The sequence below is a fragment of the Liolophura sinensis genome, chromosome 11, assembly GCF_032854445.1.
Source record: "Liolophura sinensis isolate JHLJ2023 chromosome 11, CUHK_Ljap_v2, whole genome shotgun sequence".
In the NCBI taxonomy this organism is placed as follows: domain Eukaryota; kingdom Metazoa; phylum Mollusca; class Polyplacophora; order Chitonida; family Chitonidae; genus Liolophura; species Liolophura sinensis.
In genome coordinates this window covers 25,277,749-25,299,602 of record NC_088305.1, presented here as the reverse complement: position 1 = coordinate 25,299,602, position 21,854 = coordinate 25,277,749, and the positions used below count along the sequence as shown (strand labels likewise).

The following is a 21,854-nucleotide window of genomic DNA, read 5'->3' as shown; positions in this document are numbered from 1 at the left end:
AAATATGTCCCTTTAGAAATAGGAGTCCTTACAAACAGCTAAATGTGCATGTAGCTTGTGCTCAAGGAAATAGGTTTTATTCCTAAAAATTTAATCCTCTTTTTTCTGTTATTAGGTTTTTGTCAACCCCATTACTGTTGGCAGCCAGCTCGGGTGCGTTGTCTGCCGTCCAGTGTCTCATATTTCTGGGGGCTGATATCAGCCAAAGGGATTCCATGGGGAACGGCATTGTGAACTTGGCAGCGCTGCGATTCCATACCAACGTTCTCGAGTACCTGATAGAGTGGAACAATCCGGAGGTGCCCGTCTGGAAGCTTCTTGTGGGTACGACAAACCTCCGACATGATTCATACAAACACACTGATCATCTCTGCATATTCCATATACTTTATATGATGTTTATTTGATTGTTGTGTAACACGGAACTGAAGAATTTTTCATTTGTACGAAACAATGGTAGTCAGTTTATGGATGGAGGATATCAGATCATGTACTGTTTGTCACCTATAGAATAGCATTTTTCAAGTGACATATTTTACTTGATTCTCACTCGAAAAACTTGAGTTTTGGCATCAAAAATATCATTTTAAGATCTTAATATAGCTTCTTGAAAGTTCGTTTTCACAGGCCAAATGTTAGGGTGCTATAATATGGTATTCATCAAGCACCATGTTTATGAATGTCCCCACCATCCACATTAGGAGATCTTTGCATTTTCCAATAATCACCATTGCGTAAAGTGTTCAGATCTCCCAACTTTTGAACTTCTGCATATGAATCATTCAGCCATTAAGTCGACCACTCAGCCATTTACATTACATTTACACACGTTGACAGATGTATTGAGAAGTATGTTTTCATTTGCGCAATTAAATGACCAAAGTTTTTGTTAGTACACTGAAAAATCAAATGTTCATTATTTAAACATATCCTGCAACAGATAATAAACGTGCGTAAGAAATTAATGTCTTTCAGTAAATATCGGACTTGTACCTATACTATTTAGAGTGTTAAAATGATTCAAAAGTTTCAAAAAGCTATAATTTGATCGGTTTTTATACATTTTAGGAAATTCATAAACTATTTTGAATGGTAACACGTGCACACACTGTAATGAATGCTTACTTTTAACATGTTCAAGGCATGTTTATTTTGTTCATAAATGTATTGATTTATTTTATTAATACATGCAGAGTTTTATAAATACTAATATTTATAGTATAAATGCAATAATTTATGTAGTAAATTGAATGGGTTTATTGCCTAAAGGGAGTGATTTAAAATTTTCAGTGTATATGATCAACATTATAAAGCGGTCTTATTATCAGTTGTTACAACAATTAAACAATTACAATTAAACATTAAGTACGTTTATTATCTGTTGCAAAGAGATGTTTAAATGTTAAGCATTTGTTCTTTCAGTGTAGGTATCTGTACATCAACTGGTATTGAGGAATGTGTTCAGATTTTAAACATTATCTCACTACGTTACCAGAGATGGTGTTTACCTAGCTAAAAATTACATTGGATGATGTGTTCACATTTTCAGAAATGATTGGTGATGAGAGCATGGTTAGGAAAGATAGTGCTATCAAGTGTTTAGAAGTTCTGTCAACGTCACGCTCTAACCACTGGAAATCTATACTTGATGCAGGTAAGTGTAAGCAAATGACATTCACCAAATTATGATGTGGATGGCACCTCTCATTCTCTTTATTATAAAAAAAAAAAACAAGCTGATTTGTGTCCAAAAATTGCAATTGCAGTCAGTTACGCATGTAATATTTATATTGAAGTGAATCCAAATGTTGTGTTTGTGAAAACTGCATTGAGAAGAGACAAAATGTGGTCAGAGACAGGCAAAAATGGGAAAAATTTAAAAAAATTAAAAAATGTGAAGAAAGCAAAATTTTATATGAATGTAATTGCCGTCCCCAGTCAGTTCATATGACTGAAAAATTGTTAAGTATGACGTTAAACCCCAAGCCTTCACCCTTCATCTATTGTGTTTTACTAGATTTGCCTCCCTCTTCCCTGTAGGGGGTCACATGAACCCCATTCTAAGGTTTAGTCTGGCTTGGGCCCATTTTTAAAAGCTGATGAATATATTTGTAGAATGCACATGTAATATGCGTAGAAATAAAGACAACCAATCATTATGATCAGTGCAGTTTATTATCTGGGAAATACCAAAGAGTTACAGCCCTTCAAGCTGTGTTTTTTGCTTTGTGTCACAAGGTGGCGTTGCAGCCTTCGTGCAGCTGTTGAAGGTTGATAACGAGGAGATCCAGTCTGTGGCCGCTTCTGCACTCTGCAACATCTCTGAACACCGAGCGATCCAGGTAGCGCTGACCAAGGCCGACGCAGGACCGACACTGGTACAATTGCTGGGATCGCCCGTCGACGACATCCAGTCACGCGCTGCGATCATTTTGTCGGACTTGGCATGTGTTGGAGAGAACCAAGATACCCTGGCTGAGCAGGGTAGTATTCCCGCACTAATCAATCTACTGGAGTCTGAGCTGGAAGACGTCCTTGTGAACACAGTTAACGCCCTGCGCGTTCTTTGTCAGCACAACCGAGCCAATCAGACACTTGTTGCAGAAGAGGGCGGGATAGACCCTCTAGTGGAGTTTCTCACCGTAGACTCTGGTAAGTTAGCTGCAATGTACACCGTTTACCGCATATGTGTATGGTCTGGAGGAATAAAGATTAAGTAGAAAGGAAAGCTGCAGTGTTGTCAGAGATGGTGCATTTTTGATCTTCGGTGGTCTCTGTTCTTAAAATTAACTCTTAAACTGCTAATTAAGCCAGGTGTCTTGAATTCCTGCAAGAGAATCGTATGAATGATTTCAATGAATATGGTCTTCATTGAATGCTGATTAATAGCATCTTTGGTAATGTCCAGTTTTGGACTCAAACCTCAGTTGGAAATCACATGAAGCACATCCTGTACCTCAGACTGTCTTGTATTTCACTTTTCACGTTTTATCCGTTATGTTTCTGGAATAAAATTTTCCCAGAGACGCTGAGAAGTTGATCATTGTATCCAGCAGAATGTTCTGGGTGAAGCCTTTAGAACCTTCTTGGTACATGCGTCCTCATTTAATCAAGCAGGTTCAGGAGCATGGCCAACTTACTAATTAACTAATTAATTAGCCAACTAATTTCATTTTACTCAGAAATCCAAGATAAACTATAAATAGAATATGGCATGAAGGAGCTCTAATACCATATCTACATCTTCTTGTAATCAAGCTAGTGATGTCCAACATAAACTACCATGATCTACTGAGCCATATTAACTTTTCAAAGCCCTGAACATTCCTTCATAAATATGTATGATGTGTGGTCCAATCAGATTCCACCTTAGTTATTGACACTTACCACAGTTCAAGACAGTATGGGATGTGGCTTTAGTGGGAAGTATATGTGCTGCATATGGAATAAATTTATTTCACTCTAGATGTAGAAGTGTTAGCGCAAAAAATAACTTTCTGTACATCGACATGCTAAGGGTTATCCAGCGGATGGTGATTGTGAGGCAAATAGGCTTGATAGAAATTAGTGGCGAAACAACAACAACAACATAGGCTACATCGATCGGCTGTTCGCCCCTTTGGCTATCACCCACATTGCCTGATAGCACATTGACTTTCCGCTGCCTGATAGCACAGTGACTTTCCACTGCCTGATAGCACAGTGACTTTTCGCTGCCTGATAGCACATTGACTTTCCGCTGCCTGATAGCACAGTGATTTTCCACTGCCTGATAGCACAGTGACTTTCCACTGCCTGATAGCACAGTGACTTCCCACTGCCTGATTGCATAGTGGCTTTCCGCTGCCTGATAGCACATTGACTTTCCACTGCCTGATGGCACAGTGACTTTCCACTGCCTGATAGCACAGTGACTTCCCAATGCCTGATTGCATAGTGACTTTCCGCTGCCTGATAGCACATTGACTTTCCGCTGCCTGATAGCACAGTGACTTTCTGCTACCAGATAGCACAGTGACTTTCTGCTGCCTGATAGCACAGTGACTTTCCGCTGCCTGATAGCACAGTTACTTTCCGCTGCCTGATAGCACATTAACTTTCCGCTGCCTGATAGCACAGTGACTTTCTGCTGCCTGATAGCACAGTGACTTTCCACTGCCTGATAGCACAGTGACTTTCCGCTTCCTAATAGCACAGTGACTTTCCGCTTCCTAATAGCACAGTGACTTCCCAATGCCTGATTGCACAGTGACTTTCTGCTGCCTGATAGCACAGTGACTTTCCGCTGCCTGATAGCACAGTGACTTTTTGCTGCCTGATAGCACAGTGACTTCCCAATGCCTGATTGCACAGTGACTTTCCGCTGCCTGATAGCACAGTGATTTTTCGCTGCCTGATAGCACAGTGACTTTCTGCTGCCAGATAGCACAGTGACTTTCCGCTGCCTAATAGCACAGTGACTTTCCGCTCCCTAATAGCACAGTGACTTCCCAATGCCTGATAGCACAGTGACTTTCTGCTGCCTGATAGCACAGTGACTTTCCGCTGCCTGATAGCACAGTGACTTTCCGCTGCCTGATAGCACAGTGACTTTCCGCTCCCTAATAGCACAGTGACTTCCCAATGCCTGATTGCACAGTGACTTTCCACTGCCTGATAGCACATTGACTTTCCGCTACCTGATAGCACAGTGACTTTCTGCTGCCAGATAGCACAGTGACTTTCCGCTGTCTGATAGCACATTGACTTTCCGCTGCCTGATAGCACAGTGACTTTGCACTGCCAGATAGCACAGTGATTTCCACTGCCTGATAGCACAGTGATTTCCACTGCCTGATAGCACATTGACTTTCCGCTACCTGATAGCACAGTGACTTTCTGCTGCCAGATAGCACAGTGACTTTCCGCTACCTAATAGCACAGTGACTTTCCGCTACCTGATAGCACAGTGACTTTCCGCTGCGTGATAGCACAGTGACTTTCCGCTGGCTGATAGCACAGTGACTTTCCGCTGCCTAATAGCACAGTGACTTTCCGCTCCCTAATAGCACAGTGACTTCCCAATGCCTGATAGCACAGTGACTTTCTGCTGCCTGATAGCACAGTGACTTTTCGCTGCCTGATAGCACAGTGACTTTCCGCTGCCTGATAGCACAGTGACTTTCCGCTCCCTAATAGCACAGTGACTTCCCAATGCCTGATTGCACAGTGACTTTCCCCTGCCTGATAGCACATTGACTTTCCGCTACCTGATAGCACATTGGCTTTCTGCTGCCAGATAGCACAGTGACTTTCTGCTGTCTGATAGCACATTGACTTTCCGCTGCCTGATAGCACAGTGACTTTGCACTGCCTGATAGCACAGTGATTTCCACTGCCTGATAGCACAGTGATTTCCACTGCCTGATAGCACATTGACTTTCTGCTACCTGATAGCACAGTGACTTTCTGCTGCCAGATAGCACAGTGACTTTCTGCTGCCTGATAGCACAGTGACTTTCCGCTGCCTGATAGCACAGTGACTTTCTGCTGCCTGATAGCACAGTGACTTTCCGCTGCCTGATAGCACAGTGACTTTCCGCTGCCTGATAGCACAGTGACTTTCCGCTGCCTGAAAGCACAGTGACTTTCCGCTGCCTGATAGCACAGTGATTTCCGCTACCTGATAGCACAGTGACTTTCCGCTGCCTGATAGCACAGTGACTTTCCGCTGCCTGATAGCACATTGACTTTCCTCTGCCTGAAAGCACAGTGACTTTCCGCTGCCTGATAGCACAGTGATTTCCACTGCCTGATAGCACAGTGACTTTCCCCTGCCTGATAGCACAGTGACTTTCCCCTGCCTGATAGCACAGTGACTTTTTGCTGCTTGATAGCACAGTGACTTTCCGCTGCCTGATAGCACATTGACTTTCCTCTGCCTGAAAGCACAGTGACTTTCCGCTGCCTGATAGCACAGTGACTTTCCATTGCCTGATAGCACAGTGACTTTCCGCTGCCAGATAGCACAGTGACTTTCTGCTGCCTGATAGCACAGTGACTTTCCGCTGCCTGATAGCACAGTGACTTTCTGCTGCCTGATAGCACAGTGACTTTCCGCTGCCTGATAGCACAGTGACTTTCCGCTGCCTGATAGCACAGTGACTTTCCGCTGCCTGAAAGCACAGTGACTTTCCGCTGCCTGATAGCACAGTGATTTCCGCTACCTGATAGCACAGTGACTTTCCGCTGCCTGATAGCACAGTGACTTTCCGCTGCCTGATAGCACATTGACTTTCCTCTGCCTGAAAGCACAGTGACTTTCCGCTGCCTGATAGCACAGTGATTTCCACTGCCTGATAGCACAGTGACTTTCCCCTGCCTGATAGCACAGTGACTTTCCCCTGCCTGATAGCACAGTGACTTTTTGCTGCTTGATAGCACAGTGACTTTCCGCTGCCTGATAGCACATTGACTTTCCTCTGCCTGAAAGCACAGTGACTTTCCGCTGCCTGATAGCACAGTGACTTTCCATTGCCTGATAGCACAGTGACTTTCCGCTGCCTGATAGCACAGTGACTTTCCGCTGCCTGATAGCACAGTGACTGTCCGCTGCTTGATAGCACAGTGACTTTCCGCTACCTAATAACACAGTGACTTTCCATTGCCTGATAGCACAGTGACTTTCCGCTGCCTGATAGCACAGTGACTTTCCGCTGTCTGATAGCACAGTGACTTTCCACTGCCTATTCGTTTCAATAAAAACACGTTGATCTTCATTCATGGTTTGTTGCTGCTGCATAATGTTTTGTCCAGGAACAAATCAGATCCAAACGTTCATGCATTTCCTGCGAAACAAGGAAATACACATTTATAAGGGACGATCAGTGATTGGCTGAAAATGCCCTGGCCCTAAGTACGTGGGCCGCAATGCCATTGGCTGTTGAAAGAGTAGATTTCTGAAGACTTTTCTGAGTACAGTAAAGCAAGGGTGATTATGAAGTCTGTAGCACAGTATCAACCTTGCTGACAGGAAGATGGATGCACATGAGGAGGGGCTATCGTCGGTGTTATCATCAAAACTGATCGGCTCCTAATCACTTACTTAAATTCAGTTCTCGCTAGCGCGGCGTAATGACCCAGGAGCCTCTCACCAATGCGGTCGCTGTGAGTTCAAGTCTAGCTCATGCTGGCTTCCTCTCGGGGCCGTAAGCGGGAAGGTCTGTCAGCAACCTGCGGATGGTCGTGGGTCGTGGGTTTCCCCCCACCATAATGCTGGCCGCCGTCGTATAAGTGAAATATTCTTGAATACGGCGTAAAACACCAATCAAATAAATAAATAAATAAATAAAATCAGTTGTCACCGGCTCGGTTGCAATTCTAAATCAGGATAGTTGTGAGGTACATGGTGAAGGATGGTTTTACAACGGGCAGTCCGGTTTCTTGACCACCATTATAAAAGTAAAATTGTCTTTTGTATGACATTCACATAAACAGTCAAATGCTGTGTTTCAACTGAGTATTTGTACGTAAAAAAAAGCACTTTCTAACATGAAGGCATTAAAATGATACTCTGAATAGCAACGTTTAATATTTTCGTGACAGGAGATTAATCAAACTTTACAGCCCTTTAAAGTGGATGAATCAGTTAGAATCTGTGGAGGATATTGCACACTGAAGGCTGAACATGATGAATATGATCTCAATTTGAGTGAGATGTTCTAATGATAACCCTCTCGAAGCGTGGAGTGGGTTATCATTTGCACCTTTAAGGAGAAAAAATTTATAATATTCAACCTTCACTGTGCAATATTCCATTTTTTATTTATATTTTCAGAATATCGTGATTTTGTGTATTTGAACAAGTTAAAGCAATGTTTTAGCTGTGGGCCCTCACAGACTTGTGTATATAGCATGATGTCACACGTGACATCTAGTATGATGTCTTGTTGCGTGATGTAAAAAATGTTAAAGTTGACTGAATTTTGATATTGTATTATGATGTCATTCTTCTAAACTCAGATTGGAACGTCATAAAACAAAATGTTGCTTTGTGACGTCATGGTGTCAGAGTGCGTAATAGCAACAGTGATATCTAACTCTAGTCAGTGAGATATCACTTTTATCAGTGAAAGAAATCCTGACATCTCACCTTTATAAAAATAGTAAAACAAAATATGTTTTTTCAAAAATGCAGGTGAAGTACGATAAATAAACAAATGAATTTTTTGATCAGGAGAGCATTGAAAGCCGTTAAAAATTTAAGAATGATGTTATTCTGTATTATCTACCATCAGACAACCTTCAAGCTGGGACAGCGGCTGCAATAGCAGCGTTAACGCGGGCGCACTGTGCCAATCAGGACGCTGTAGTATCAGAGGGAGCTGTCAAGTAAGTGGAGGTTTTGAGTATACCAAGTATGCAGAGCATGTAAAAAAAAGTTCTAAGGTTGTGTAGTATTGTTAGCAGATAGAATCTAGAGGATCTGTGCAAACATCAAATATTACGTAAATAAATAAATAAATAAAAAAAATAAATTTGTTGTTCTAAGTTTATGAAAGGGTTTAATTTTTCAGGCAGCTATGTGATGTATGGATTTAATCTGTCTATTTTTTCATTGTACTTAAACTGAAACAGAAAATGGATGCAATTAACTGTGAGAATTTTAGATTTTGTTTTCAATTTTTCTGATTAAGATGCTTACAACTTTGTTATATGTATGCCAGTACCGTTAGTTCTGGTTTTCTGTTTTAAGTCTTTCCAGCTACCTGTTAACCTACAACTGTAGGTACATATGTAGTATAGAATAGAATAGATGAAAGCATTCAGGTTGAAATCAGCTTTTGTGTGAATTCTAACACTTTCAGTTTCATTTTCCCTTCCTCTTGTGATCTGGGTGTAGTATATAACATATAAACCCTGCAGGTTGAAGGCAGCTGTTGTGTGAATACTTTCACTTTCATTTTCCAGACCACTTGTTGATCTTCATGTAGTATATAACATATAAGCCCTTCAGTTTCAGTTTCACTTTCATTTTCCGAACCATTTGTTGACGTTGGTGAAGTATAGAGCATAACCATCCATTTTGACGGCAGCCATGGCATGAATTCTGACACTTTTACTTTCATTTTCCAGACCGCTTGTTGACCTGATCAAAGGAAGGAACATAACAGTGCAGGTGAAAGCAGCAAGTGCCCTGGAGTCTCTAGCGGAGAACAATCCTGACAGTCAGAAAGCCTTTCTAAAGTTGAATGCCCCCGAGGCTTTGATCAGGCTGCTGAAGGTGCGAAAACACAACATGGGGTATTACAATAATGCTTAGCTAATTTCGCATTTCAGTGCCATGAGGAGGGGCTCAGGTACTGTGATCGCACTTCATTCTCAGCAAATGCACAAGCCTGCTGTGCTTAATATATGTCGAAAGAATTTTGTGTTAACATCAAAATTGATCTTTTGATAATTGTGAAGTGTCCATCAGGGTTTTGAATTGAATGATTTTACACATTTGTCATTTGAGCATACATGTAATTTGAACTTCATATGGTGTTGCCATGCACCGTTAGAGTGAGAAAATAACTGCCTGAGTGGTTTGAAAAGCCTCAGTTTAGATCTCTTACATGACTTATGAGGTTTTCAGGTTCAGATCTGGCTCTCACTGATTTAACATTGTCTTGAGATATGTAGGTTTGTCAGTTAGGTGTTGGATGGTGGTTTCAGTCTTAGGGTTACACATACACCTAACTGCTGCCATATAAGTGAAATATTCTTGAAAAATAGAATTTGAATCAAATAAAGAAAAAAAAAATGTATACCTAACAGCTAAGGGTAATCAGAGTTTATGGTCATTTCTGTTTGGAACTAGTTTGTAAAATAAATTTGATTTTTTTTGTTAAATTAATTTAAAATTTCAGAAAAAAAGTATATAGTACTGTCCAGTTTATTTATTTAATTGTTTGCTGTTCTACCAGATATACATTTATATAGAAATTCTCTATCAGGTTTGTGTGTGTGTTTAACAGAACATCAACACAGAAGTGCGAGAGCAGGGGGCGTGTTCCTTGTGGGCGCTTGCAGGGCACACTAAAACCCAGCAGAGGTACATTGCAGAGAGGGTTGGCATCCAGTACATCATCCAGATGTTACTGGAACCCACGGAGAAGCTCCTCTATGTTGGTAAGAGCACAAGCCTGTGCCTGTATAAAATAAACACAGTACATTTATTTATTTATCTGCATACTCAAGAATATTTCACTTGTATAGTGGCAGCCAGCATTATGGTGAAAGGAAACCAGGCATCTGCAGTTTTCTGGCAGAACCTTCCTCCTCATGGCCTGAGAGGACTCACAGCAACGGCATTGGTGAGAGGCTCCTGGGTCATTGCGCTGTGCTGGCATGCAGGCCACCTGTCAGCGATGGTCCATGCTATTCCGGTAATACCATACATGGTGGGAAGTTCTTGTTTGTATAAAGGGATACAGAATCGATGCTGATTGGCTGACCGTGGAGATAGGGTTCCCTGGGTTAAATCTTGCAGCCTTGGTCACACTTGAATAAATCTACCACACTTCAAATTCAACTTTAGTCAAGGGACACCAGCCAATCAGAATGCATTCTGTATCCCTGTAACATTGTCGTCTGAAATATATAAATTTGCGTGACCAATACAATTTAATTACTAAAATCCCCATATTGTATTTCACCTAAAATTCGCAGTTTCAAGTCACACAGTTTGCTTGACTCTGATAAATTTGTCCACCGCATAGGTCCTTTTAAAGTTTATTTTTATTTCGTATTGTTTACTTGTGCGATTTCAGAAAAAAACTGAAGAGAATTGGCAACAAAAGCATCATTTTAAGGACTTACGTACTTCTAAAAGCGTGTTTTTACATGAAATGCATGATGCTACACAATGTTTTATAGGTCATCTTCAGTTTAAAAAGATCCAGGAGTCCCCCACCAATCCGGTCGCTCTTAGTTCGAGTCTTCCTCATGCTGGCTTCCTCTCCGGCCGGACATGGGAAGATCTGACAGTAACCTGCGGATGGTCGTGGGTTTTCCCCGGGCTCCCCCAGCTTTCCTCCCACCATAATGCTGGCCATTGTCGTATAAGTGAAATGTTCTTAAGTACGGCATAAACACCAGTCAAATAAATAAATAAATCAATTTAGAACGCCCTTTTTTTTTTTACATTCCCTTTATGCAATTCTTTTTACCACTCAGTAAAACTTGTTAGATGTATGTACATGTATATTCATGTTTCATATAACTCCCTGTCCTCAGGCTGTATGATGGCGATTGCTCTGGGGAGAGAGAATATAGCTAACCAGAACAAACTGGCAGAGGCAGACGCTTTCCAACAACTAGCAAGACTTCTGCGCTCTCAGAAGACATCTGATCGTGTTTTACTTGTGGTCATCAAGGTCATCGGAACCCTGTGTGTTGGTCAGTATCAGAAAAGTATGGAATAGAAATGAAATTTTTTGGAATATCAGGGCTAGATGAATATGTGAGGAGATTTGACAGGCACCTGTGAAATGATGTCCTCTAGGCTCACATTCATCTGAGCTCACATTCATCTGACTCCATGGGCCTCCGTGGCTCAGTTGCTTAGCATGCTAGCGCAGCATAATGACCCAGGAGTCTCTGACCAATGCGGTCGCTGTGAGTTCAAGTCCAGCTCATGCTAGCTTCCTCTCTGCCCGCCCGTAGGTCTGCCAGCAGTCTGCAGATGGTCGTGGGTTTCCCCCAGGCTGTGCCCAGTTTCCACCCACCATAATGCTGACCGCCGTCGTATAAGCAAAATACATGTATTCTTGAGTACGGCGCAAAATAGAAATCAAATAAATAAATAAATCATCAGACTCCAGTCAAACATAAGTCAATGGCATAAGCACCATTCAGTTAAATCTATTTTTAGTCACCGGTGCCCATAGTTGTTCTGCTACTGTTTCTGTTCCCCATGCAAAGCAGTGTAGAAGTTGGGAGACATCAGGATCAAACCTGGGTCGAGTCATTACAAAGACTTGAAAAATGGTACTTGATGCTGCCTTGCTTAGCGCTCAGCACTGAGACGTTAGAGCAAGGAATCATCACTGGTTGGCGCGGTGTCAGTAAAATGTGACTGGATGGGGTGTCATGTCTGGTGTCTTCACAGCATTATACTTCAGTGGTGGCAGCACGTTTGCAGCATGAGCTCACCCTGCCACAAGAAGACTCTAATGACTCCTTCTCGTCATACAACTGACGTAAAACCCCAAGCATCAATTCATTCAAGGCTGTGTATTCAACAATAAATGCACAATGTTTGTTTAGTTATTTACTTGATTGATGCTTGGTGCCGTGCTCAAGAAATTTTCACAGGTGTCAGCTTTACCGTTGGTGGAAACAGGATAACCAAACCTTCGAATCTGGCATCACAACTGAAACAGCAAGAGTTGACCTTATTGGTCAATGCCCTGATTGTCAGAGCAAACCAGTACTTCAACTTCCTCAACCAGCAGGGCATCCGAGTAGCCAGAGAAAAATATGTGCACATAATGATTTAGGAAACATAGTACCCTAATTCCTCAACCTTTTTCGCATACGAAACAGCAACTTACAGTGCAATTTATGCACATTTTTAATTTGGTTTTGGAAACAAAACTTTATTGGTTGGATTGTCCAATTTCAGGGCTTCACAAAAAGTATAATTTTATCAGTCAACACAGAATAATTCCTTCAGAATATTCTGGAATAAATACCTTGCAAACATGCTAAAAGGTTGAAGAATTACAGTAGATCCAGTTTGTTGATGTGCTTTATCATGTGATTTCATCCTGCATATGTGCGTATACTTGTAGGTGTGGCTTACCGCAACAATAAACTGACCCAGCGGAGACTGGCAGAGGAAGGAACCATACCTGTCCTCGTTCAGCTGCTTCTTTCCCCGCCCAATCAGGAGATTCAGGTGGAGATTGCTAACACGCTGGGCTGCGTCGTTCTCAGTAACCGCGACAACCAGGAAAAGCTGAAGGATGTGCAAGGATTCCAGTTCGAGATCTTACTGGATCTTCTGAGATCGAAGGACGAGGTAAGCAATTGGGGATGAGGGTGTACTGGATCTTCTGAGATAACAAGGATGAGGTGAGGGATGGGAGATGAGGGTGTACTGGATCTTTTGTGATCCAAGGTTGAAGTGAGCAGTGGGGGATGAGGGCGTACTGGATCTTCTGAGATCCAAGGATGAGATGGCAGATGAGGGTGTACGGGATCTTCTGAGGTCCTAGGATGAGGTGAGCAATGGGGGACGAGGGTATACAGGATTTTCTGAGATCCAAGAATGGCATGAGCGTATAAGAGTGAGGGTGTACTGGATCGAAGGATGAGGTGAGCAGGGGCCAGTAGGGTGTACTGGATCTTCTGTGATCCAAGGTTGAGTTGAGCAATGGGCATAGGGGTGTACTGGATCTTCTGTGATCCAAGGTTGAGGTGAGCAATGGGCATGGGGGTGTACTGGATCTTCTGTGATCCAAGGACGAGGTGAGCAATGGGCATGGGGGTGTACTGGATCTTCTGTGATCCAAGGTTGATGTGAGCAATGGGCATGAGGGTGTACTGGATTTTCTGTGATCCAAGGATGAGGTGAGCAATGAGGAATGAGGGTGTACTGGATCTTCTGTGATCCAAGGATGAGGTGAGCAATGGGGGATGAGGGTATACTGGATCTTCTCTGATCCAAGGATAAGGTGAGCAATGGGGAAGGAGGGTGTACTGGATCTTCTGAGAACTAAAGATGTGGATTAAGTTGACACTTCTGATACTTTAGATTTTTATACTTTGTTTTCATTTGTCTCATGAGTTTATCCACTTTCATCATTGATGAGACTTTTTACTTTTATACAGTGATAAGTTAATTTTTCTGGTGGGAACCTGTTTTGTTCAGTGATCTTGTTGAGGCACTGTACTCAAATCCCGCTCAAATCTCAGGGGGATGGCCAAATATTTGGGGAAAGGGCAGCAGTTTACACTGAATTATGCACAAATCTTGCCGCCATTTTGTATTAGGAAAATGAAAATGTGGTCTTTTTTTCTTCAGGATATTCGCCTTAAAGCTGGTATGGCACTGACTGTGTTCGCCTTTAACAACACGCCCCAGCAGTATGCGATCCGAGAGGCAGGAGGTATTCGCTATTCTGTCTTCCAGCGCTTTCTCAACTCTGGAGATGAGTACTACCAGTGTTACGCAGCATTCCAGGTAGGAGGCGCTTCATCTTGAATTGACATTTTGTTTATACATTGCTTGGTACAAATGCACAGTGCTAAAGTTTTTTTCCTAAGTGCGAAAATGTTTTCAGTGGAAAAGTTTCTAACCGTGTTTGCATTTTTACATCCTGAAATGAAATGCAGAATTGATAATATTGTAGCCTTTAACTTAGATTAATTATATTTATTTTGCTTTGTACTCTTTTTACACTTGTACGAAGGCAGTCAGGTTTATGGGTTGAGGTAAAAATGGGTGCGGCACAGGGCAACCCACTGTACATGTACCATGTGTGCCATGAACTTCCTGGTGTATAACCTTCACCACAGCCAACCGGCCATGTGTGCCATGAACTTCCTGGTGTATAACCTTCACCACAGCCAACCGGCCATGTGTGCCATGAACTTCCTGGTGTAAAACCTTCACCACAGCCAACCGGCCATGTGTGCCATGAACTTCCTGGTGTAAAACCTTCACCACAGCCAACCGGCCATGTGTGCCATGAACTTCCTGGTGTATAACCTTCACCACAGCCAACCGGTGAAAGGTGCATGTGGATTCAGGATAATTATGCTATTTTAGTACATGTGACCTCACAACGCAAATGGATGTCAGCAGCTCCCCCCTCCCCTGTCCTACTTTTCCCACTTTTTTGTTAAGTCTTGGTTAGGAAAGGCTTGTGTCATGATATTATCATATATGTAAAATGATGTAAGATAAACATTATGCGTCGCGGAAGCAAAATCTTTCATCACTTATGAGTATGTAAATCCCAAAGTCTTTAGTAATTTTGTGAGCCAATTTCGTGCAAAGCCTCTGTTGAAAATTGTCCAGTAAATTTAAGGAGATTACTTGGATCACAGAAGATCCAGTACACCCTCATTCCCCATTGCTCACCTTGTCCTTGGATTACAGAAGATCCATCACACCCTCATGATGATGCTTGGATGTTTTTCAGATTGTTGTTTTGTCGCGTGTGATCGTTGATCAGGACCAGGTGACCTTGACAGCTCGAGGGGTCTCCTTGCTGGTAGACATGGTTCGCTCGGAAGATGACAACGCTGTTGTTCTTGCATCCAGTCTGCTCTCCAGCCTGGCTCACACACGAGCAGGAATCCCCGACGCCATGGTAACGCTTGGTGTGATTGACCTTCTCATGGAGCGCCTCGATTCTGACAATGACCTTGTGCGAACAGCAGTAGCTGTTGCCCTAGGTTACCTGACTTTCAACAAGACCGCTGCTCGTATTCTGCTAGCATCGTGCCGGAACTGCCCCGGACTGTACGACCAGATGATGAACAACATCGGAAGTGATCCCAAAATCAGCGGAGAGTTTATAGAGGATTTCAGAAGAGCAAAGATCATTGGACTCCCAGCGCTGTGGTGAGTAGAAGAAGACTTCCAAAAGTTTATCGCTTTTTATTATATAGGGTGCCAAAATATAACAGAAAAGATTTCTGCTTGATAAGTCTGCTTTAGATAGATTTAGATTAGATATGATAATTACTGTATTGGTTGCCTTCTGATACGTATGAGACTTATTTGAGTTAGTAATCAAATTTTGAGCTTTATTATTAAATTAAATATTAAATATAGACCACTGAAACCTGTGCACAGAGATGCTTTCATTTTTTTTTATATATACATTTTTATGAAGAGAGTTAAAGGCGCTCAGATGTTTGAATTCCAAGGTGGTCTTTATGGAACATACTATCAGAGATTAGGAACACTGATGTCATGAGAGTTTGTCCAACTCTTTTCACGACACTGAATGTTAGAATAACGTTTTTTTTTTACCTATGAGTAAAAGATCACTGAAGTATTGCTTCCAAAGATTCCTTTCTTCTTGTGGACATTAGAAAAAAAGATGTGATGCTAGAGTTCCTCCATACCGTCAGTATGGCATATAAATCTCACCGTAGTATTCAAATATTGGAATGCCTTTCAACGCTTTTAAAAAAATCTAAAAAAAATAAATGAAAGTATTTTTACACATAGTTTTTAATTGTGTGTTTGATGAAACTTACATTATATTTTAACTTTCTTCTAATTTAGATAAGCAACTTAAAGAAGCTTGTTCAGGTATGACACTAGGGCCCATATTTATCGAACGTCCCGAGACTTACGTGAAAAATTCCAACAAAGCTAGTTAACCAACAAAGTCTTGCTGTAGGGAGTTTTAAAGTTGTACACCATTTCTTTTCCTGCAGGACAATGTATGAACCACTAAGTTCAGGGGCTTGTTTAGAGAGAGGCATCAAGCTCTGTGCACCCATAACCACAATGTTGTTGATATTTTTATGTTGCAGTGAAAATTAACCCAATTCCTCAACCTGTTTGCATATGGAAGGAAATTTAAGTGCAATTATTCATGTTTTTAATTTGATTCTGGATGCAAAACTATATTGGTTTGATTTCAGGGCATCACAAAGAGTATAATTTTATCAGCCTTCACAGAATAGTGTCGTCAGAATTTGCTCAAATAAACACCTTACAAACACGCGAAAAGGTTGAAGAATTACTGTGCTCATGTAAAATGACATGTACATTTTATGCTTTGTGTTTATTTCTTTGCATTTATTGGTGTATTTATTGGTGTGTTACGCTGCACTCAAGAATATTTCATTTATACGACGACAGCAGAGGAAACCGGGCAGAGTGTGGGGGAATCTCACGACCATCCATGCTGTCATACCTTCCACACTTAGAGGAATTATGCTTTGTTAAGCAAAACCATGATCGGCTCTGATTGACTGGTGCTGTGAAAGTATTTATGTTAATATGTAAGCGAAAGTTAGAATAAAAGTCTTAATCATCTTCGAATTAACATTTAGGAAAGCGACTCTGTAAATGGATTGTATTTATGCTGAGGAATCAAAACCGTTTTGTTTATGATTACAGCTTAGAAATCAACGGTGGACCTCCAGCAGTTCCACCCAGTAAACGTTCTAGTGAGTATTTGTACTTGTTTTGTTATGTGGCCTCATGCAGTTTTTAGCTTTGTATTGGGCGTAGCTTATGTCATACCCTGAGTGTCAGCGTCCAGTGACAAGGAAAGCAATGTTAAACAAAGTGCTAGGGTTGGAGGGAGGGTGTGTATCTTAAAAAGTGCTGTTGGTATTGAGCTCAGGGTTTGTACACATGTCGAGCACAATAACACATGTACATGTAGGGCAGGGGGATATTCCATCATTGATTCAGGGTGTACATATCTGAATTCTGACAGTGTAGTCTGTGTTAGAATCAATGTTAGGGGTTGAATCTCAAAAAGTACAATCCTGAAGTTTTACTTACATATATATCACAGTGACACCAGGGAGGGGTGTTCCATTACCAAAACTCTTTGGGCATAATAATTACCTTAAATTTTTGAATTCTTCATGTCATTACTTTGTGTATTGAGCTGAAGTTTTGCACTCATGTATCTCCTGCAGGATACCACTTTAGTGCTGTAGCCTTGCTACCACATCTAGGATGACTTTTTTCAGAGATTTAGACATTGTTTTTGTTTGTCTTTAGTTGTTGTTAGACCACCTGCCATGGTTTGTGACAAATTACTGTTCCCTGTAACAGTCTGACAAAGTTATAATAGTCACGCAAAAATTTCTAGTAGACCAATTCTGCAGCAAGCTACCATCAAACCTGTGGTGTGCCTCTAAACTGTTTGTGGAAAACCGGGTGAATAGCGGAGTATCGAGTTGGAACTTTTTTATCCTCAACAGTCCAACTGTGTTGTGTGACTTGTGAGAAATGTTTGGCAAGCTTTCTTGACATTAATTTACTGATTACCTGTCTCACTCTTTTCCAGAGGCACAAATGACACCTCTTTCCGTTAGTCACTTCTCAAGTTCACAAACGTTCAGATTCTCAATTTTCTCTGTCATTCATCTAATCTAAATTACTGTTTATGGCACTTTTTTCAGACGCTCATGTTATAGCAAATGTGATCAAAAATAGTTGCCTAACATTTTTGATAGGCCACATGATATAGTTGGTACTTTTTCTACCTTCATCGATAAAAGAGTTTGAACTCGAAACTTCCCTATCATGGTCACAGCAGTCTGTGTAAAGACAAAATTACCCTAAATAACAGTAAATTTCGACCATGACTAACTTGATCATTTTTCCTGATTCTGGGAGTTCTATCGAGTTTAGAAAAGTGTGTTTAGGTCTGCTTGGAACATGGGGTGACAGTCTACTGGAAAATTGTAAGCTTTAACACCAAAAATAACATTTTATTTCATTTATTTGCCTTCAAAAATGCACTTTTGTGGGCAATATTCTTGATCATTTGGGGTAATTGTTACTTCATTTTTGGTCGTATACATGTATATACTGACTTTGTTCTGTGAAATCTTGACATTATGAATATTACAAGGTCCTGGTCAGTCATTCTGGTTTCCTCTTTTTTTAGTTAAAACTGTTTAATGCGCTATTATATACTTTGTCAAAAAACCAATTCAAAATTAAATAGGTCAGTAAATACATCACTTTGCCATAAGCCTTGCTTTTTCTTCACACCAACAGCAGCTCGCCCAAGCACCTCCTTTTCTCCAGCCGAAGATCGACCAATGACGAGACACAGATCAAACAGAGCGAAATCAGCACCTGCTTACAGCCAGGGTTTGCGTTCTCAGAGCTCCCAGTCTTCTAGTGCCAGGTTTTCTAACGCTAGCTCCGTTGCTAAAGACTGTAAAGCAGATGGACCAAAGGGCAGGCCTGCTTCAAGGGCCACATATACTGTCAGTGGTCGCCAGAAATCTGCCCTGAACAGTGGGTTTAAGTCACATCTTTTGGCATGGAAGGAAGACAAAAAGAAACCAGAGAGCTAAACACAGATATTTCATGAAAAAAAAAACAGTTGTTTATTTCCTAAATTTCTTTAAAAGTTTTGGAACATACCATTTGCTGGCTAAAGGTTGATCAGCCTAAAGTTTGTGAACATTTTTTGAAAGTGTTTAAGAAATCATGAAGTCTTCATTCGAATAGGTTGCCATAGCAGGGATTTTTAAAAGCTAAGGTAGCACAAAGAATGGAAAAATATTGTCGCCCATTTTTAAAATTCAGGTTGAAAAAAAAAATCTGTAATGTGACGATGAAAAGCTTTTTTCAAGTATTTGGTTTGGATGAAACCAGACAATTTTATGGAACTGGACAGCAGTGTATGGGCTGAAATGTAGGTGGTAGAAATTTCTTCTTAAACACCTTCCAAACCACTTGCGGATGGCTGTGGGTTTCACCAATCAAATAAGTAAATAAATTAAACTTTGCATTACAAGATGCTGAGACAACGTCGACTCCCAATGGATAAACATAGCGAACAACACAAGCTGTTTTTATTACCTCCATTTGAAAAGAGTTTTTTGATCCCTTAAACCTTAATTATATGAAAGTGATTTATGTTTCACTATCTTGCCCAGTTTATGAATTCATTGCGTTTTATTGATGTCACGTTATGCAGAAAAAGGGTTTCAGGTTTGTAAGATCAACTAAGATCTTGATCCTTTTGTATTTTTTTTCATCTTTCCGCCGCGAAAACTTTATCCCACCCAACATTCTGTTTATGCAGGGTATTCAATTCTTACAGAGAATGTTAAGTGAGATAAAATTTTCGTGCCCCATCACCTTGCCCGAAGTTGAAAAAAATATTCCAAGCAATGCAAGACGTAATGCTAGACGGCTGGAGGTGTCCTGAAATCGTTTTATGGGGTTTTTATTCTTCACATAGATCCATTGTAGTTTTATTCGCTGAACAGTGTATAGACAGTGCGCATGTGTGTACATGGGCCTTCATTTTTTGGGTCGCCATTAATTTGGTCTGACTTGTGATTCATTTTAGTTTTTTACACTTTTGTAAAAAGTCTTACTGCTTCCGATGCCAGTCGATATTGCCAATATTCCCTGCCATAATAATTCTTTCATTTACTGTATAACCATGCGATAAATCTAGCAAAAGTTGATTTTTTTTTCTCAACCGCTCATGATTGTATTAAGACGTTCCTATACTTCAAGTACATCATTTTGTGAAGGAAAATTTTACTGTAAATCTTCAACCTTTTTAATCACTAAAGGACTTTTTCAGTGGAAGTTATGCATACAGTTATTATGCAAATGATGCTGAAATGGTTTGGTTGTGTCATTAAAGATGCAAGTTACATAAAACTGTGCAACTTATTTCTCTGCACCCTCCCAGGATGTTTCAAAATATTGGTAGCAGAGGCGATTGAAAAAGTTGAAGAAATAGGGTGCTTCATATATATCCTATTTTTTCAACTTTTTCGCAGGTTTAAGGGCAATTTTGAATGCAGTTTATTCACTTTAATCTTTTACCTGTGTCATTTTTTTTAGGTTTGATGGGTTTTCCTATATCAAGACCTTACACAAAATATAATGTTTTGAGTGTACACAGAGAAATGCCTTCAGAATATGTTAATAACAAAACCAGGTAATCGTGTGAAAACGTTGAAGAAATAGGGTACGAGTTCAGATATTTTAAAGTCTTAAATATGCATTTGTTTGAAAATAGATATACGTAAAGTGTTTATAATATTCTGAACATAAACCTGATTGTTTATCGAAGTTAAGTGTATTGTTTGTTATGGCTCTCAATATCTACACAAAATCCCTCGAAATATTGAAGTATGTTATTTATTTTGGATGCTGATATTTAGTAATTGTGTCTACTATTTTATGTGTAGGTGGTTCACAATATATTATGATGGAGATAAAAAATGCAATGTGAACTTTATTTTGATATATATGAACTGAATTGTTCATATATAATTTAGTTTTACCGTACCAAGTTATCCAGCCTCTGGAAGGTTGACATACAAATTGTTAGTGACACCACAAGGTGATTGTGACATCAAAATATGGCACTTCTGTGATACATTTTTGACTATATAATGGTGTCTAACAGTACGATATTATAGATTTCGTCTTACTTTGGTTAATTTTGAAGCTTTTAAATTTTAAAATCTTCGAATATAATTGAGTAAATTTAAAGAAGATTTTGCACAAGGGAACCTCATAGTCTTGCCAATATTGTCACTGGCGACACAGTGTCACATTAATGTGATTTCGTGACAGAGATGCAAAATTTAATCAATGACTATCCTTAATTAACATTTTTATTTTTAAGTAGGTGCATATATTTTTATTTGTCTTTTTGTTTTTTCTTCACTGTGATAATGTATTCTCCGTCCGCGGCCGTTTTTGTTTGTTGTATATGTTTATGTGTTGGTATGTAATGTCTAATGAGGCATACAATTGTATTTATATATATTTATACATGCAATATTACTGATTTCACTCGATGGTAATGGAAAATGATCTGTTTACCTGAATAAATAAATTTAAAAAAACAAAACGTGTTATATTTTGTTAAGGTTTTGATTTTTCCTGACACATGGTTGCGGAAACAGATACTGTTGTGATTAATCCAATGGCCTGGTGTAAAATGGACTTTAGATTAATTATGTCTTTGAATGGTGGTTTACGTCGTACCCAAGAAGATTTCACTTACATGGCGGCGGTCAGTTTCATGGTGGGCGGAAAGCGTTACGGACCATCCCAGGTACAGCCGGAGAGGAAAACTTCAGCGGCGTAATTTCAACACAATATGCTAAAATTACAT

The 21,854-nt window shown here is 40.4% G+C and overlaps 1 protein-coding gene across 1 annotated transcript in view; it reads left to right on the top strand.

Moving 5' to 3' along the window:
- LOC135477900 (ankyrin and armadillo repeat-containing protein-like) overlaps positions 1-21,771 on the top strand; it is a 37,715-nt gene extending 15,944 nt beyond the window's left edge. Inside the window, 12 exon segments of the mRNA XM_064758113.1 lie at positions 116-324; positions 1,550-1,654; positions 2,239-2,652; positions 8,277-8,370; positions 9,115-9,262; positions 9,999-10,152; positions 11,260-11,421; positions 12,819-13,048; positions 14,054-14,212; positions 15,177-15,601; positions 17,120-17,169; positions 18,746-21,771. Of these exon segments, the coding sequence (XP_064614183.1) occupies positions 116-324; positions 1,550-1,654; positions 2,239-2,652; positions 8,277-8,370; positions 9,115-9,262; positions 9,999-10,152; positions 11,260-11,421; positions 12,819-13,048; positions 14,054-14,212; positions 15,177-15,601; positions 17,120-17,169; positions 18,746-19,050 (2,455 nt within the window). The 3' untranslated portion in view covers positions 19,051-21,771.
- The last annotated feature ends 83 nt before the right edge of the window (positions 21,772-21,854 follow it).